Source organism: Oncorhynchus gorbuscha, linkage group LG17 (genome assembly GCF_021184085.1).
Source record: "Oncorhynchus gorbuscha isolate QuinsamMale2020 ecotype Even-year linkage group LG17, OgorEven_v1.0, whole genome shotgun sequence".
Lineage (NCBI taxonomy): Eukaryota > Metazoa > Chordata > Actinopteri > Salmoniformes > Salmonidae > Oncorhynchus > Oncorhynchus gorbuscha.
The window spans coordinates 14,205,260-14,222,592 of NC_060189.1; the positions used below are offsets into that span (position 1 = coordinate 14,205,260).

The window sequence follows — 17,333 nt, forward strand, 5'->3', positions numbered from 1 at the left end:
ATCCAGGCTGAGACAGTGTATTGACTGTAATATGAAGCTATGGTTGGTAGTAAGCTAGGGGATCTGAGGATCTCATGATGATAATGATGAAGATGATGATGATCATTATGATTTTGATAATTGTGTTGGCATCATGATGTCTTGGTTTGCTCCAGTCAGTCTTAAGTTTGTTGGGAGTTCTTAAATTCCTGTTGTGGTGTGATTGCCATTGCCGTGATTCCTCCCCGTAGGTTGCTAAGGTAGGGAGGACCGCCTTTATCCCGGCCTTGACCAATGACAGGTGGTCAGAGTCCACCGACGCCCCTGTTCCGTCCTCCCAGCATGACTATCCCCTCAGCCCCATCAGCGAGGCCTCCAGCGGCTACTTCTCCACTAGTGTTTCCACGGCAACCCTGACCGAGGCTTCAGCCAGCGCCGCTGGTGACCACCCTGCCACCCCCCTCCACCCCTCCTCCTCCTCCCTCACCCTCCTAGATGCAGGGGTGGGACTAGAGGGGATTGATGCTCCTGAAACTACGTTACCCAGAACCCAGCAGCGAGCTGAACGGAACGGTGTTACTGCTGCCTTTCCTCAGTACGACAACAAAATGGCCACCACAGGTCCCGGCTACAGCGTCACCACAGGCAACAAGCCCTTCTCCGTACAGAGGGTGTCGACGTCGGACCTGAAGTCATTCCAGCAGCGCATCCTGGGGGAGGAAGTGGAGGCGAGAGGAGGAGGAAGACAAGGGAGTCTAGAGAGACTGGAAATCGTCCTGGACGACGAGGATGGCGGCTGCGACTACGTGCTACCTGATTGGCTGAGAGAGGGGGTGTGCGTGACGGTGGGAGCCAATAAGGACGGGACAGTGCGCTACGTGGGCAACACTGAGTTCGCCGAGGGCGTGTGGGTCGGGGTGGAGCTTGACTCGCCCTCAGGTGTGTTTGTGTGTTTACTGTTCACACAGAATCGCATGACTCAACATAATGACACTAGAAGAAATGTAACTCTAAGCAAATAGCCTGAAAATAACAAATCTAGAGGGCCTTGTCCACATGTACATGAGAATCATCAGAGCAGGCAATGCTTAGTACTAAACCAACTCTCTTCCTTGTTTACCCCTCACCCATTTCTCTTATTCTCTCTCTCTGTACAGGTAAGAACGACGGTTCTGTAGGCGGGCGCCACTACTTCCGCTGTAACCCTGGTTACGGTGTCCTGGTGCGTCCCGACCGGGTTCTCCGACGGGAGCATTCCACCAAACGGAACCCGGAGAACCGGCGCAGCGGCGAGTTCTACCAGCCCGTTCTGCGGGGAGAGTCCACTATCAGGAGAGGGGAGAACCGCAAGTCCTGGAGCAGCTGAACTGAAGAGAAACAGGCTTGTCTGGGAGAGACCATTATTCTACACATCCTAGAAAAGTAGAAAACCCACACATCCTGTTTCTAAGCCTCCGTCTCGCTTAGCACCCTCTCTCTCAATCTCCCACTAACTATGCAATACAACTGCATCTAATGGAAAACGGTCCCTGTCCTAAGCCCACCCATAGCTATGGAGCAGTACCTTAGTGCTCTGTGTTTGATCTGTCTGGGTTCATTTCAATAGGGAAGACCTTTACCCAACAAGCCCCTGCTGTCTCCCCATCTGGACACAGCACTGGTGGCAGGCCCTGAGTGGTTCCACAGCACCTGAAGTAGTCTACAGAGTGTTGCTGTCTGTATGAAGTGGCCCACAGGAACTGTTTCTCCTCGGGCCAAGGTTCACGTTCTGAAGTAATGACATCACGCTCTCTGATGTCATCAAACTCTGGTCACACTTGGAGAATCCTTCTGAAAGAATGAGACGACTATTCCACCGGACCCTGACCTGCAACGCCCCTCTTTTGTCAATGGAACTGTCCATTTATCCCCCCCCCTATTTTTGAATGGAACTGTCCCTTTTAATTAAATGATATTATCAGTCCTTTTTGTGGACTGACATTTTAACAGTTACTGTATCTATCCCCTGTGTAAAGTCATTCATCTGAAATTATCGATTCTTCCAGAATGTGCCTTCATGGGTTTATTTTTCTTTGTTATATTTCTTAGTTTCTCCCTCTGTTGAGCTTTGACGAGAATGCCTTGTGTAAGTGTGAGGTGATCTCAGGGACTACAGAGTGGACATGGATGTACCTGTGAGAAGGTGTGTGTGTGTGTGTGTGTGTGTGTGTGTGTGTGTGTGTGTGTGTGTGTGTGTGTGTGTGTGTGTGTGTGTGTGTGTGTGTGTGTGTGTGTGTGTGTGTGTGTGTGTGTGTGTGTGTGTGTGTTTTGGCCCTTGAAGCTGAATTTAACCATGGCAATTTACAGTATAGGCTGGGAGAACAATTATCCCTGTGCGTGTGTATATGCACATCTGTGTGTGCATGTTTCCGGCTGATCTGAAAGATGAAGCACCGTCGTTATGACGACGTGGTTTGTACGAAAGTAATAGCCGTTGGTTTTAAATTGTAAGTTGAAGGATGGTTCCACTATGAGAAGCCCAGGGAGCAAAATTGGTTGAAATTGCTTTTCTCAATGTCCTTTTAACATCAAGTGCTCACTGGGAGATTTTGCACGTTGGAGGTTAGTTTGGTGACTGACTGTGGTGTTGTGTGTTAGCAGAATGGTTGTCTTTGGTTCTAGAACTGTTTGAGGAAGTAGCAGTGTGATGTATGGTCTGCATGTAACTTTGTGTTAACATTGTGGAGCTTTATGTAACGTGTGGATGTTGGATGGAAGGTAGGATCTGTTATGTTTTATGCTGGTCATTGATTTGTGTTTGGGGGATAAAGATCTCTGCATTACATTCACCATTTGTGTGAAGATGCAGATCTGTAATAGGGTCTATCATTTACATACTGAGTCAATGGCTTTGGGAGATGAAAGAAGGTTGTGGGAGTGTTTTACGAGTTATTTCCTTTGAAACTATGGAATATTATTTCAAATGTTAATTGATCCCTGAAGTTCTTACAAAATGTAGTGAATCTCATTTTTATTAGACATTTGAAGTTAATACTTAAAGGGGCAATCTGCGGTTCAAACAACAACAACAAAGTGGTGTCCCCGCCACAGTTTTGGTAAATAGGAATGGGACTGGAGAAATGTAACCAGCTCTCAAATTAATCAGTGGGTGTATGTCATTAATTTAAACATCCAAAAATAGATGTAACAACTGCAGATTTGCCTCTTTTTGAAATTCCATTGAATAGAAATGTAAACTGTATTCTCACCTCGTGAGTGGAGGTACAAACTGTAAGGAGATGCAGAGTGGGTTTTAACATGAGTCCATCCAGCAGTCACATGAATGAGCTGAACGCTAAACCCCTTCACCCCAACGCTATGACATTTCTTTTGATTCTTTATCATCTGATTTAAGAGAATCCCAAATTTGCAATGTTATATATACAGTATATCACAAGTGAGTACACCACTCACATTTTTTGCAAATATTTGAGTATATCTTTTCATGTGACAACACTGAAGAAATGACACTTTGCTACAATGTAAAGTAGTGAGTGTATAGCTTGTATAACAGTGTACATTTGCTGTCCCCTCAAAATAACTCAACACACAGCCATTAATGTCTAAACCGCTGGCAACAAAAGTGAGTCCACCCCTAAGTGAAAATGTCCAAATTGGGCCCAAGTATATCATTTTGTGATATACTGTATATAAATGGTTGTACATATTCCTTTATCGTGTGAAATAGTTAAATCCTTCTAAATTGTACTGAAAAAAATTGTTGCTTGCACAAGTGATTTTCTGAGAAATGGTGCTGCTATAGTCACTGTTATATAACTGTAAATGGATTCGATCATTGACATTCTAGTCTTGCTTTTTAGCCTTCTATACACCACTTGAGATGGGAGAAAGTAAGGAGGAGTTGATGACTGGCAAGTGCTTATTTATTGTCATGTACTGTCCCCAAGTTGGTCAGACACTTTACATTGCTCTTTCTATAGCTATAGCTGGCGTTTTTTTAAAGTTTGTCGTCGTGTTTATCGAGTGATCATACTTGTGGTAATAGGAGGGGAACTGAGTGTGTGTGTGAACGCGCAGTGTTGTAATGAAGAGAGAGCAGGTGGTGTATCGGATGGATTTGGCCTTCGTCTTCTCACCTCTCTGCACAGAGAAGAGTGTTTTGAGATCACTTCAGGCTTATCTATTTATTTCCGTGCCTCACTCTGTTTCTGTCTCTCACATCAGGAAGTAGCTCTGATTCAAACACCTTTCATTATGAAGTCACTTTTCTGGGTTATTTCACATTGCCGATGGAGTCTTCGCTTCTGACTCAAAATAGGTGCAGTGAGGCGGAGCTTGAATCTGTTCACACTGTCGGCTATGCTCCTTTTAAAGGCAATGTTTCCTCATTTCTGTCAATATTATTTTGTCATTTAGCAGACACTCTTATCCAGTGCGACTTACAGTAGTGCATATACATTTTTGTACTGAAAAGCAGGTACACATGTACCTGAATGCTGTGTAACGGGAGAAAGTCATTTGTCATACCTGCATCCTCTGGTTTTCATTTCAATAGGCGTCATCATGGACTTTATATTTGACCATATATGGTTGTGACTGTTTGCGCTCAGAACCACATCAGGGGTGTATTCACTAGGAACCAGAAGCAAACGAAACGGGACCTACCTGAATTGGTCCAATAGAAACTCTTGTGTGGAGTAAATGGAAAACCACTTTTGCTACGGTCTGCAACTAATGAATACACCCCTGACCCTTATACTGTCTATACCTGATTAAAGATCCGTCTATACAGTTACCCTTTCATCATTCCACAAAAGGCATGTTTAAAAAAAATATTTTTGTTGTTAAGTGCTACTGTGCATATATTTTTAAAGGCCCAAGGACACAGATGCAACAAACTGTTATGGGGGAAATAATATTTCAAGAGTTTACATTTGTTTACATGCATTTCCTGTATATCTTTGGCAACCCTGGTCCAGAGCTCAGAGCAATATGACACCTGCCTTTATGTGGCCTTCAGTCTACCAGTCTGTCCCCCTCAGAGGCTTTTAGTTATTAAACCCAGTCTGGCAATGAGAGACTCAATAACTGCAAGCCCTTAAACTCCCTCCATAGAGACCTGTATATTATTAGACTTTATTCACGCCACATGGGACCATGGGAGTTCACGTTAGAGGACACTAACACACATATCAACAGAGCAGAGAATCTTTACGCCCAACTCAGGAGCCACGTTTCATTTCTGTCCAATACTAAAGGGGTTTGAGCTGGAGGAAGGGAAAGAAATGGAATTGGGCCCGATCTTCAGACCATTTGTACACCGGTCTTTGTCATTAAATGGCACCCTACTCCCCATATAGTAAACAACGACTCACTTGAGACCAACTCTGGTTTGTGCCTCGTCCTGGAGTCTTGAGTTATTATTATAATCAATCATTTGTCTGATTGTGTGTTGTCATGAAGTGTATTTGAGTATTTCTGTGAGCGAATGCGTGTAGGCTTGATTATGTATATATTTGCATATTAAGACTTAACAATCTGAGCGCAAGTTTGGGTTTTGATGTAATGTAATTGTTCTGTGTAATTCTATGCTGAAATCCAAAGAATTATGTATTTTTTATCGCCTGGACAATAATCTCCCTGTAAAGGAAAGAATTTAAAAAATGAATTGATTTAATTTCTATCGTCTGCAGTTGTTTTATGGAGAACGCTGCGTAATCTTCCGGAAGCCATGCATTGATTGCAATTCGAGTTAAATGTCCAGTTCAAGATTTGAACCAGTTGATACACATTTTGTGAAATCATGCAGTTAGATTTCAGTTGCTCAACAAAACCACACATTCTTTATTCTCTAGAAGGTACAGTAAACAAATGAAAAAATGTAACAAAGGCATAGTTTTCTACATATTCATTACAGAACAGTCTACTGTCCAAAAAAGGCACTAAATTCTGAAGTAGCAGAACAGGACTCATTCATAATGTGAATACAAGGACTGGCGATATCCGTTCCTTCGGAACGTCAAAGGCAAAGCACCTCCCACGAAGGTTAAAGTTCATTAAGTAGCAAATGCAACCTGGTTTAATATGCAGAGATTTGACTGTCAAATACGCAAAACCAAAGTGTATGCTACTTAATATGCATTACGTCTCAGGTTAACGGTCTTGAGAGACGAGTAAAGACCTCAGAAACCTGAAGGAAGAAGCTTTGCCTTTGAGTAATGCAACACAAAACGGAAAACACAAAACACACACGGCAGATTGTGCACATATCAAATGGAAAACACAAAACATGATATAAAAAATAAAAAGCATTTCATGAATCTAAAATACATTCCTGTTTGGCAGAACTTTACACATGGAAGTATAACTGAAAATAAAATATGAAATCTCTTATCTTGTAAGATACATATTTGATTAGAACAAAGCACTGGGTTAATGGCTAGCAGAAACCGTCCTCGGGTCAGCTTGGCTGTCATTCAAGACATACTGGACGACTTAAAGGGACAGTTCACCCCAAACAATGTTAGTCTCATCTCTGCACCTTGAATCTTGCATGTGCGCTGGTCAGCCAACACTCCAATCGTTGTGTACATCTGGCAATGAGAAAGTTTCCAAATCGTTCATTCATAATAGGACCTACACAACTAAACCAGTCAACTTGAATTTCAAGGTGAACTACCCCTGTAAAGGGGGGGGGTTAAAACACCAAATTACCCCTAACCCTTGAACATGTGTCAGCCAGCAGATCAGTCTTCCTTCCTCCTATTGCCTGCCTGGTCTGTCAATCACTCAGGATGACCAATAAGCTATGAGGGGAGAAACTGAAGCGCCATGGTAGTTTCTCCCATAAAGTGTCTTTTTAAAATACAATCTAAAAGTAGGTATCTTCGATAACAGCTTGTGTAGAACACGTCATGGCATATAAAGCAGATAGAAACATAAGTGCATTACTCCCAGTACCAATAATAGGGACATTTATAGTGCTCCCTTGATTGGCAATCTTTTAAAAGCGTAAATAATTTCCTTTCAACTGGGGAACGTGATTATAACATCAGTCGGTTGCCTTAAATAAAGGTTAAAAGCTAAAAACAAATGCTTTGGGTACAGCTACAATATGCTTATAGTTACCCCCATAACAAGCACATACACAAGGCCCCTCTCACTAGCTAGCATGATTCTATCTATTCCCTTCATCATTAAGAATTTAGGGGCAGTTTTTATTGCATCATTCGTAAGCAATAATATAATGAATGTCTGATCTCACTAGCTTTAAACCTAACCAGTTTAGGTAGTGCTACAACAAGGGAATATATAGGCTTCTCCAGGGGCCTGTTAAACCCTCACCACTTCCTGTCTCCCTTATACTGCGAAGTTGGAGGTGGGAGACAAAGACAGAGGGATAGAATGATGACGGGCATAGGGAGTGAGAGAGAGTGATGACGGGCATAGGGAGTGAGGGATAGAGTGATGACGGGCATAGGGAGTGAGGGATAGAGTGATGACGGGCATAGGGAGTGATGAGAGAGGGATGACGGGCATAGGGAGAGAGGGATGACGGGCATAGGGAGTGAGGGATAGAGTGATGACGGGCATAGGGAGTGAGGGATAGAGTGATGACGGGCATAGGGAGTGATGAGAGAGGGATGACGGGCATAGGGAGAGAGGGATGACGGGCATAGGGAGTGATGAGAGGGATGACGGGCATAGGGAGTGATGAGAGGGATGACGGGCATAGGGAGTGAGAGGGATGAGAGAGGGATGACGGGCATAGGGAGTGAGAGGGATGAGAGAGGGATGACGGGCATAGGGAGTGAGAGGGATGAGAGAGGGATGACGGGCATAGGGAGTGAGTGATGACGGGCATAGGGAGTGAGGGATAGAGTGATGACGGGCATAGGGAGTGATGAGAGAGGGATGACGGGCATAGGGAGTGATGAGAGAGGGATGACGGGCATAGGGAGAGAGGGATGACGGGCATAGGGAGTGATGAGAGGGATGACGGGCATAGAGAGTGAGAGGGATGAGAGAGGGATGACGGGCATAGGGAGTGAGAGGGATGAGAGCGGGATGACGGGCATAGGGAGTGAGAGGGATGACGGGCATAGGGAGTGATGAGAGAGAGATGACGGGCATAGGGAGTGATGAGAGAGAGATGACGGGCATAGTGAGTGAGAGGGATGATGGGCATAGGGAGTGATGAGAGAGGGATGACGGGCATAGGGAGTGATGAGCGGGATGACGGGCATAGGGAGTGCGGGATAGAGGGATGACAGGCATAGGGAGTGATGAGAGGGATGACGGGCATAGGGAGTGAGGGATAGAGGGATGACAGGCATAGAGAGTGAGAGGGATGACGGGCATAGGGAGTGAGAGGGATGACTGGCATAGGGAGTGAGGGATAGAGGGATGACAGGCATAGAGAGTGAGAGGGATGACTGGCATAGGGAGTGATGAGAGAGGGATGACGGGCATAGGGAGTGATGAGAGAGGGATGACGGGCATAGGGAGTGATGAGAGAGGGATGACGGGCATAGGGAGTGAGAGATGACAGGCATAGGGAGTGAGAGGGATGACGGGCATAGGGAGTGATGAGAGAGAGATGACTGGCATAGGGAGTGATGAGAGAGAGATGACGGGCATAGGGAGTGATGAGAGAGGGATGACGGGCATAGGGAGTGATGAGAGAGGGATGACGGGCATAGGGAGTGAGGGATAGAGTGATGACGGGCATAGGGAGTGAGGGATAGAGTGATGACGGGCATAGGGAGTGATGAGAGAGGGATGACGGGCATAGGGAGAGAGGGATGACGGGCATAGGGAGTGATGAGAGGGATGACGGGCATAGGGAGTGAGGGATAGAGGGATGACGGGCATAGGGAGTGATGAGAGAGGGATGACGGGCATAGGGAGAGAGGGATGACGGGCATAGGGAGTGATGAGAGGGATGACGGGCATAGGGAGTGATGAGAGGGATGACGGGCATAGGGAGTGATGAGAGGGATGACGGGCATAGGGAGTGAGAGGGATGAGAGAGGGATGACGGGCATAGGGAGTGAGGGATGACGGGCATAGGGAGTGAGTGATGACGGGCATAGGGAGTGAGGGATAGAGTGATGACTGGCATAGGGAGTGAGAGGGATGACGGCATAGGGAGTGATGAGAGAGGGATGACGGGCATAGGGAGAGAGGGATGACGGGCATAGGGAGAGAGGGATGACGGGCATAGGGAGTGATGAGAGAGGGATGAGAGGGATGACGGGCATAGGGAGTGAGAGAGATGACGGGCATAGGGAGTGATGAGAGAGAGATGAGAGGGATGACGGGCATAGGGAGTGAGAGGGATGACGGGCATAGGGAGTGATGAGAGAGAGATGACGGGCATAGGGAGTGATGAGAGAGAGATGACGGGCATAGTGAGTGAGAGGGATGATGGGCATAGGGAGTGATGAGAGAGGGATGACGGGCATAGGGAGTGATGAGAGAGGGATGACGGGCATAGGGAGTGATGAGCGGGATGACGGGCATAGGGAGTGCGGGATAGAGGGATGACAGGCATAGAGAGTGAGAGGGATGACGGGCATAGGGAGTGAGAGGGATGACTGGCATAGGGAGTGATGAGAGAGGGATGACGGGCATAGGGAGTGAGAGGGATGATGGGCATAGGGAGTGATGAGAGGGATGACGGGCATAGGGAGTGAGAGGGATGAGAGAGGGATGACGGGCATAGGGAGTGAGAGGGATGAGAGAGGGATGACGGGCATAGGGAGTGAGAGGGATGACTGGCATAGGGAGTGAGTGATGACGGGCATAGGGAGTGAGGGATAGAGTGATGACTGGCATAGGGAGTGAGAGGGATGACGGGCATAGGGAGTGATGAGAGAGGGATGACGGGCATAGGGAGAGAGGGATGACGGGCATAGGGAGAGAGGGATGACGGGCATAGGGAGTGATGAGAGAGGGATGAGAGGATGACGGGCATAGGGAGTGAGAGAGATGACGGGCATAGGGAGTGATGAGAGAGATGAGAGGGATGACGGGCATAGGGAGTGAGAGGATGACGGGCATAGGGAGTGATGACAGGACGGGCATAGGGAGTGATGAGAGAGATGACGGGCATAGTGAGTGAGAGGGATGATGGGCATAGGGAGTGATGAGAGAGGGATGACGGGCATAGGGAGTGATGAGCGGGATGACGGGCATAGGGAGTGCGGGATAGAGGGATGACAGGCATAGGGAGTGATGAGAGGGATGACGGGCATAGGGAGTGAGGGATAGAGGGATGACAGGCATAGAGTGAGAGGGATGACGGGCATAGGGAGTGAGAGGGATGACTGGCATAGGGAGTGAGGGATAGAGGGATGACAGGCATAGAGAGTGAGAGGGATGACGGGCATAAGGAGTGAGAGGGATGACTGGCATAGGGAGTGATGAGAGAGGGATGACGGGCATAGGGAGTGAGAGGGATGATGGGCATAGGGAGTGATGAGAGGGATGACAGGCATAGGGAGTGAGAGGGATGATGGGCATAGGGAGTGATGAGAGAGGGATGACGGGCATAGGGAGTGATGAGAGGGATGACGGGCATAGGGAGTGAGGGATAGAGGGATGACAGGCATAGGGAGTGAGAGGGATGACAGGCATAGGGAGTGAGAGGGATGACAGGCATAGGGAGTGATGAGAGAGGGATGACGGGCATAGGGAGTGAGGGATAGAGGGATGACAGGCATAGGGAGTGATGAGAGATGACAGGCATAGGGAGTGAGAGGGATGACGGGCATAGGGAGTGATGAGAGAAGGGATGACGGGCATAATTTGTAAGTCGCTCTGGATAAGAGCGTCTGCTAAATTACTTAAATGTAAATGTAAATGAGAGAGGGATGACGGGCATAGGGATTGATGAGAGAGGGATGACGGGCATAGGGAGTGATGAGAGAGGGATGACGGGCATAGGGAGTGATGAGAGAGGGATGACGGGCATAGGGAGTGATGAGAGAGATGACGGGCATAGGGAGTGATGAGAGAGGGATGAGAGGGATGACGGGCATAGGGAGTGAGAGAGATGACGGGCATAGGGAGTGAGGGATGACGGGCATAGGGAGTGAGAGGGATGACGGGCATAGGGAGTGAGGGATAGAGGGATGACAGGCATAGGGAGTGATGAGAGGGATGACGGGCATAGGGAGTGAGGGATAGAGGGATGACAGGCATAGAGAGTGAGAGGGATGACGGGCATAGGAAGTGAGAGGGATGACGGGCATAGGGAGTGATGAGAGAGGGATGACGGGCATAGGGAGTGATGAGAGAGGGATGACGGGCATAGGGAGTGATGAGCGGGATGACGGGCATAGGGAGTGCGGGATAGAGGGATGACAGGCATAGGGAGTGATGAGAGGGATGACGGGCATAGGGAGTGAGGGATAGAGGGATGACAGGCATAGAGTGAGAGGGATGACGGGCATAGGGAGTGAGAGGGATGACTGGCATAGGGAGTGAGGGATAGAGGGATGACAGGCATAGAGAGTGAGAGGGATGACGGGCATAAGGAGTGAGAGGGATGACTGGCATAGGGAGTGATGAGAGAGGGATGACGGGCATAGGGAGGAGAGGATGATGGGCATAGGGAGTGATGAGAGGATGACAGGCATAGGGAGTGAGAGGGATGATGGGCATAGGGAGTGATGAGAGAGGGATGACGGGCATAGGGAGTGATGAGAGGGATGACGGGCATAGGGAGTGAGGGATAGAGGGATGACAGGCATAGGGAGTGAGAGGGATGACAGGCATAGGGAGTGAGAGGGATGACAGGCATAGGGAGTGATGAGAGAGGGATGACGGGCATAGGGAGTGAGGGATAGAGGGATGACAGGCATAGGGAGTGATGAGAGATGACAGGCATAGGGAGTGAGAGGGATGACGGGCATAGGGAGTGATGAGAGAAGGGATGACGGGCATAATTTGGTCGCTCTGGATAAGAGCGTCTGCTAAATTACTTAAATGTAAATGTAAATGAGAGAGGGATGACGGGCATAGGGATTGATGAGAGAGGATGACGGGCATAGGGAGTGATGAGAGAGGGATGACGGGCATAGGGAGTGATGAGAGAGGATGACGGGCATAGGGAGTGATGAGAGAGATGACGGGCATAGGGAGTGATGAGAGAGGGATGAGAGGGATGACGGGCATAGGGAGTGAGAGAGATGACGGGCATAGGGAGTGAGGGATGACGGGCATAGGGAGTGAGAGGGATGACGGGCATAGGGAGTGAGGGATAGAGGGATGACAGGCATAGGGAGTGATGAGAGGGATGACGGGCATAGGGAGTGAGGGATAGAGGGATGACAGGCATAGAGAGTGAGAGGGATGACGGGCATAGGAAGTGAGAGGGATGACGGGCATAGGGAGTGATGAGAGAGGGATGACGGGCATAGGGAGTGATGAGAGAGGGATGACGGGCATAGGGAGTGAGAGAGATGACAGGCATAAGGAGTGAGAGGGATGACGGGCATAGGGAGTGATGAGAGAGAGATGACTGGCATAGGGAGTGATGAGAGAGGGATGACGGGCATAGGGAGTGATGAGAGAGGGATGACGGGCATAGGGAGTGATGAGAGAGGGATGACGGGCATAGGGAGTGATGAGAGAGAGATGACGGGCATAGGGAGTGATGAGAGAGGGATGACGGGCATAGGGAGTGATGAGAGAGGGATGACGGGCATAGGGAGTGAGAGAGATGACGGGCATAGGGAGTGAGAGAGATGACGGGCATAGGGAGTGATGAGAGAGAGATGACGGGCATAGGGAGTGATGAGAGAGAGATGACGGGCATAGGGAGTGAGAGAGATGACGGGCATAGGGAGTGAGGGATAGAGGGATGACAGGCATAGGGAGTGATGAGAGGGATGACGGGCATAGGGAGTGAGGGATAGAGGGATGACAGGCATAGAGAGTGAGAGGGATGACGGGCATAAGGAGTGAGGGATGACTGGCATAGGGAGTGATGAGAGAGGGATGACGGGCATAGGGAGTGATAGGGATGATGGGCATAGGGAGTGATGAGAGGGATGACAGGCATAGGGAGTGAGAGGGATGATGGGCATAGGGAGTGATGAGAGAGGGATGACGGGCATAGGGAGTGATGAGAGGGATGACGGGCATAGGGAGTGAGAGGGATGACAGGCATAGGGAGTGAGAGGGATGACAGGCATAGGGAGTGAGAGGGATGACAGGCATAGGGAGTGATGAGAGAGGGATGACGGGCATAGGGAGTGAGGGATAGAGGGATGACAGGCATAGGGAGTGATGAGAGATGACAGGCATAGGGAGTGAGAGGGATGACGGGCATAGGGAGTGATGAGAGAAGGGATGACGGGCATAATTTGTAAGTCGCTCTGGATAAGAGCGTCTGCTAAATTACTTAAATGTAAATGTAAATGAGAGAGGGATGACGGGCATAGGGAGTGATGAGAGAGGGATGACGGGCATAGGGAGTGATGAGAGAGGGATGACTGGCATAGGGAGTGATGAGAGAGAGATGACGGGCATAGGGAGTGATGAGAGAGGGATGACGGGCATAGGGAGTGATGAGAGAGGGATGACGGGCATAGGGAGTGAGACGGGCATAGGGAGATGACGGGCATAGGGAGTGATGAGAGAGAGATGACGGGCATAGGGAGTGAGAGAGATGACGGGCATAGGGAGTGAGGATAGAGGGATGACAGGCATAGGGAGTGATGAGAGGGATGACGGGCATAGGGAGTGAGGGATAGAGGGATGACAGGCATAGAGAGTGAGAGGGATGACTGGCATAGGGAGTGATGAGAGAGGGATGACGGGCATAGGGAGTGAGAGGGATGATGGGCATAGGGAGTGAGAGGGATGATGGGCATAGGGAGTGAGAGGGATGATGGGCATAGGGAGTGATGAGAGAGGGATGACTGGCATAGGGAGTGATGAGAGGGATGACGGGCATAGGGAGTGATGAGAGGGATGACGGGCATAGGGAGTGAGGGATAGAGGGATGACAGGCATAGGGAGTGAGAGGGATGACAGGCATAGGGAGTGAGAGGATGACAGGCATAGGGAGTGATGAGAGAGGGATGACGGGCATAGGGAGTGAGGGATAGAGGGATGACAGGCATAGGGAGTGATGAGAGATGACAGGCATAGGGAGTGAGAGGGATGACGGGCATAGGGAGTGATGAGAGAAGGGATGACGGGCATAATTTGTAAGTCGCTCTGGATAAGAGCGTCTGCTAAATTACTTAAATGTAAATGTAAATGAGAGAGGGATGACGGGCATAGGGAGTGATGAGAGAGGGATGACGGGCATAGGGAGTGATGAGAGAGGGATGACGGGCATAGGGAGTGATGAGAGGGATGACGGGCATAGGGAGTGATGAGAGAGGATGACGGGCATAGGGAGTGATGAGAGAGGGATGACGGGCATAGGGAGTGATGAGAGAGAGATGACGGGCATAGGGAGTGATGAGAGAGGGATGAGAGGGATGACGGGCATAGGGAGTGAGAGAGATGACGGGCATAGGGAGTGATGAGAGAGAGATGAGAGGGATGACGGGCATAGGGAGTGAGAGGGATGACGGGCATAGGGAGTGAGGGATAGAGGGATGACAGGCATAGGGAGGAGAGGGATGACGGGCATAGGGAGTGAGGGATAGAGGATGACAGGCATAGAGAGTGAGAGGGATGACGGGCATAGGAAGTGAGAGGGATGACGGGCATAGGGAGTGATGAGAGAGGGATGACGGGCATAGGGAGTGAGAGAGATGACAGGCATAAGGAGTGAGAGGGATGACGGGCATAGGGAGTGATGAGAGAGAGATGACTGGCATAGGGAGTGATGAGAGAGGGATGACGGGCATAGGGAGTGATGAGAGAGGGATGACGGGCATAGGGAGTGATGAGAGAGGGATGACGGGCATAGGGAGTGATGAGAGAGAGATGACGGGCATAGGGAGTGATGAGAGAGGGATGAGAGGGATGACGGGCATAGGGAGTGAGAGAGATGACGGGCATAGGGAGTGATGAGAGAGAGATGAGGGATGACGGGCATAGGGAGTGAGAGGGATGACGGGCATAGGGAGTGAGGGATAGAGGGATGACAGGCATAGGGAGTGATGAGAGAGGGATGACGGGCATAGGGAGTGATGAGAGAGGGAAGACTGGCATAGGGAGTGATGAGAGAGGGATGACGGGCATAGGGAGTGATGAGAGAGGGAAGACGGGCATAGGGAGTGATGAGAGAGGGATGACGGGCATAGGGAGTGATGAGAGAGGGATGACGGGCATAGGGAGTGATGAGAGAGGGATGACGGGCATAGGGAGTGATGAGAGAGGGATGACGGGCATAGGGAGTGAGAGAGATGACGGGCATAGGGAGTGATGAGAGAGATGACGGGCATAGGGAGTGAGGGATAGAGGGATGACGGGCATAGGGAGTGAGGGATAGAGGGATGACAGGCATAGAGAGTGAGAGGGATGACGGGCATAGGAAGTGAGAGGGATGACAGGCATAGGGAGTGAGAGGGATGACGGGCATAGGGAGTGAGAGAGATGACAGGCATAGGGAGTGAGAGGGATGACGGGCATAGGGAGTGATGAGAGAGATGACGGGCATAGGGAGTGAGAGGGATGACGGGCATAGGGAGTGATGAGAGAGGGATGACGGGCATAATTTGTAAGTCGCTCTGGATAAGAGCGTCTGCTAAATTACTTAAATGTAAATGTAAATGAGAGAGGGATGACGGGCATAGGGAGTGATGAGAGAGGGATGACGGGCATAGGGAGTGATGAGAGAGGGATGACGGGCATAGGGAGTGATGAGAGAGGGATGACTGGCATAGGGAGTGATGAGAGAGGGATGACGGGCATAGGGAGTGATGAGAGAGGGAAGACGGGCATAGGGAGTGATGAGAGAGGGATGACGGGCATAGGGAGTTAGAGAGATGACAGGCATAGGGAGTGATGAGAGAGATGACGGGCATAGGGAGTGAGAGGGATGACGGGCATAGGGAGTGAGAGGGATGACGTGCATAGGGAGTGATGAAAGAGCGATGACGGGCATAGGGAGTGATGAGAGAGGGATGACGGGCATAGGGAGTGAGAGGGATGACGGGCATAGGGAGTGATGAGAGAGGGATGACGGGCATAGGGAGTGATGAGAAAGGGATGACGGGCATAGGGAGTGAGGGATAGAGGGATGACGTGAATAGGGGGTGATGAGAGAGCAAGAGAATTAAAGTGTGCAGAGCACCTTGGGGAGAAGGTGCCAAGGCAGGGGTCCTCCATGCTTAGAGGGCGGTTTGCAGGGTTCTATAATAAACTATTCTGAATCTTTAGACCCACACAGACAAGAGCATATACCATACATACACCCACACCTTCAGAACCAGACTTGCCAACGCAATGCCTCCAGAACAGTCTAAAGGGGGTACTAGGGGGTAACGAGGTATAGCTATTAGGGGATAGGGGTGGAGGTAGAACCAGGCCTCCCAAACACCTCTAGAACAGTCTAAAAGTGTTTACTAGGGTGGTAGAGGTATTAGGGAGGGGATAGGGGTGGAGGTAGGACCCGTAGGGCAAAATGAGTTTGACACTACTGATTTACAGTATAACATTCCAATATGCTCTACCTGCACCATGACATACAATGTTTTCATACTCTAGAACCTCATCCCCATGTACTCTAACAGTCACGTACCGTACGTATACACTACAATTCAAACGTTTGGGGTCACTTAGAAAAGCTTTTTTGTCCATTAAAATAACATGAAATTGATTAGAAATACGGTGTAGACATTGTTAATGTTGTAAATGACATTGTAGCTGGAAACGGCAGATTTTTAATGGAATATCTACATAGGCGTACAGAGGCCCATTATCAGCAACCATCACTCTTGTTCCAATGGCAGATTGTGTTAGCTAATCCAAGTTTTTCATTTTAAAAGGGTAATTGATCATTAGAAAACCCTTTTGCAATTATGTTAGCACAGCTGAAAACGGCCTGATTGAAAGAAGCAATAAAACTGGCCTTCTTTAGACTAATTGAGTACCTGGAGCATCAGCATTTGTGGGTTCAATTACAGACTGAAAATGGCCAAAAACAAAGCACTTTCTTCTGAAACTCAGTCTATTCCTGTTCTGAGAAATGAAGGCAAAAACAAGGACATTTCTAATTGACCCCAAACTTTTGAACAGTAGTATTCACTCCCTCTTTCTTAATGTACACATACACACACACACCTTTCCCTCCCTCGTTCATACTGTCATGTACACACACACCTTTCCCTCCCTCGTTCATACTGTCATGTACACACACACCTTTCCCTCCCTCCCGC

At 49.1% G+C, this 17,333-nt stretch overlaps 1 protein-coding gene across 6 annotated transcripts in view; it reads left to right on the top strand.

Moving 5' to 3' along the window:
• LOC124001893 (kinesin-like protein KIF13B) overlaps positions 1 to 6,369 on the top strand; it is an 89,511-nt gene extending 83,142 nt beyond the window's left edge. For 5 of the 6 annotated variants that reach the window (XM_046309042.1, XM_046309043.1, XM_046309044.1 and 2 more), the window contains exons 39-40: positions 231 to 918; positions 1,137 to 6,369. In XM_046309042.1, the coding sequence (XP_046164998.1) occupies positions 231 to 918; positions 1,137 to 1,345 (897 nt within the window). In that variant the 3' untranslated portion in view covers positions 1,346 to 6,369. The remainder of the gene's footprint in view (positions 1 to 230; positions 919 to 1,136) is intronic. The other variant, XM_046309047.1, reaches the window with a different exon arrangement.
• Positions 6,370 to 17,333: the final 10,964 nt, after the last annotated feature.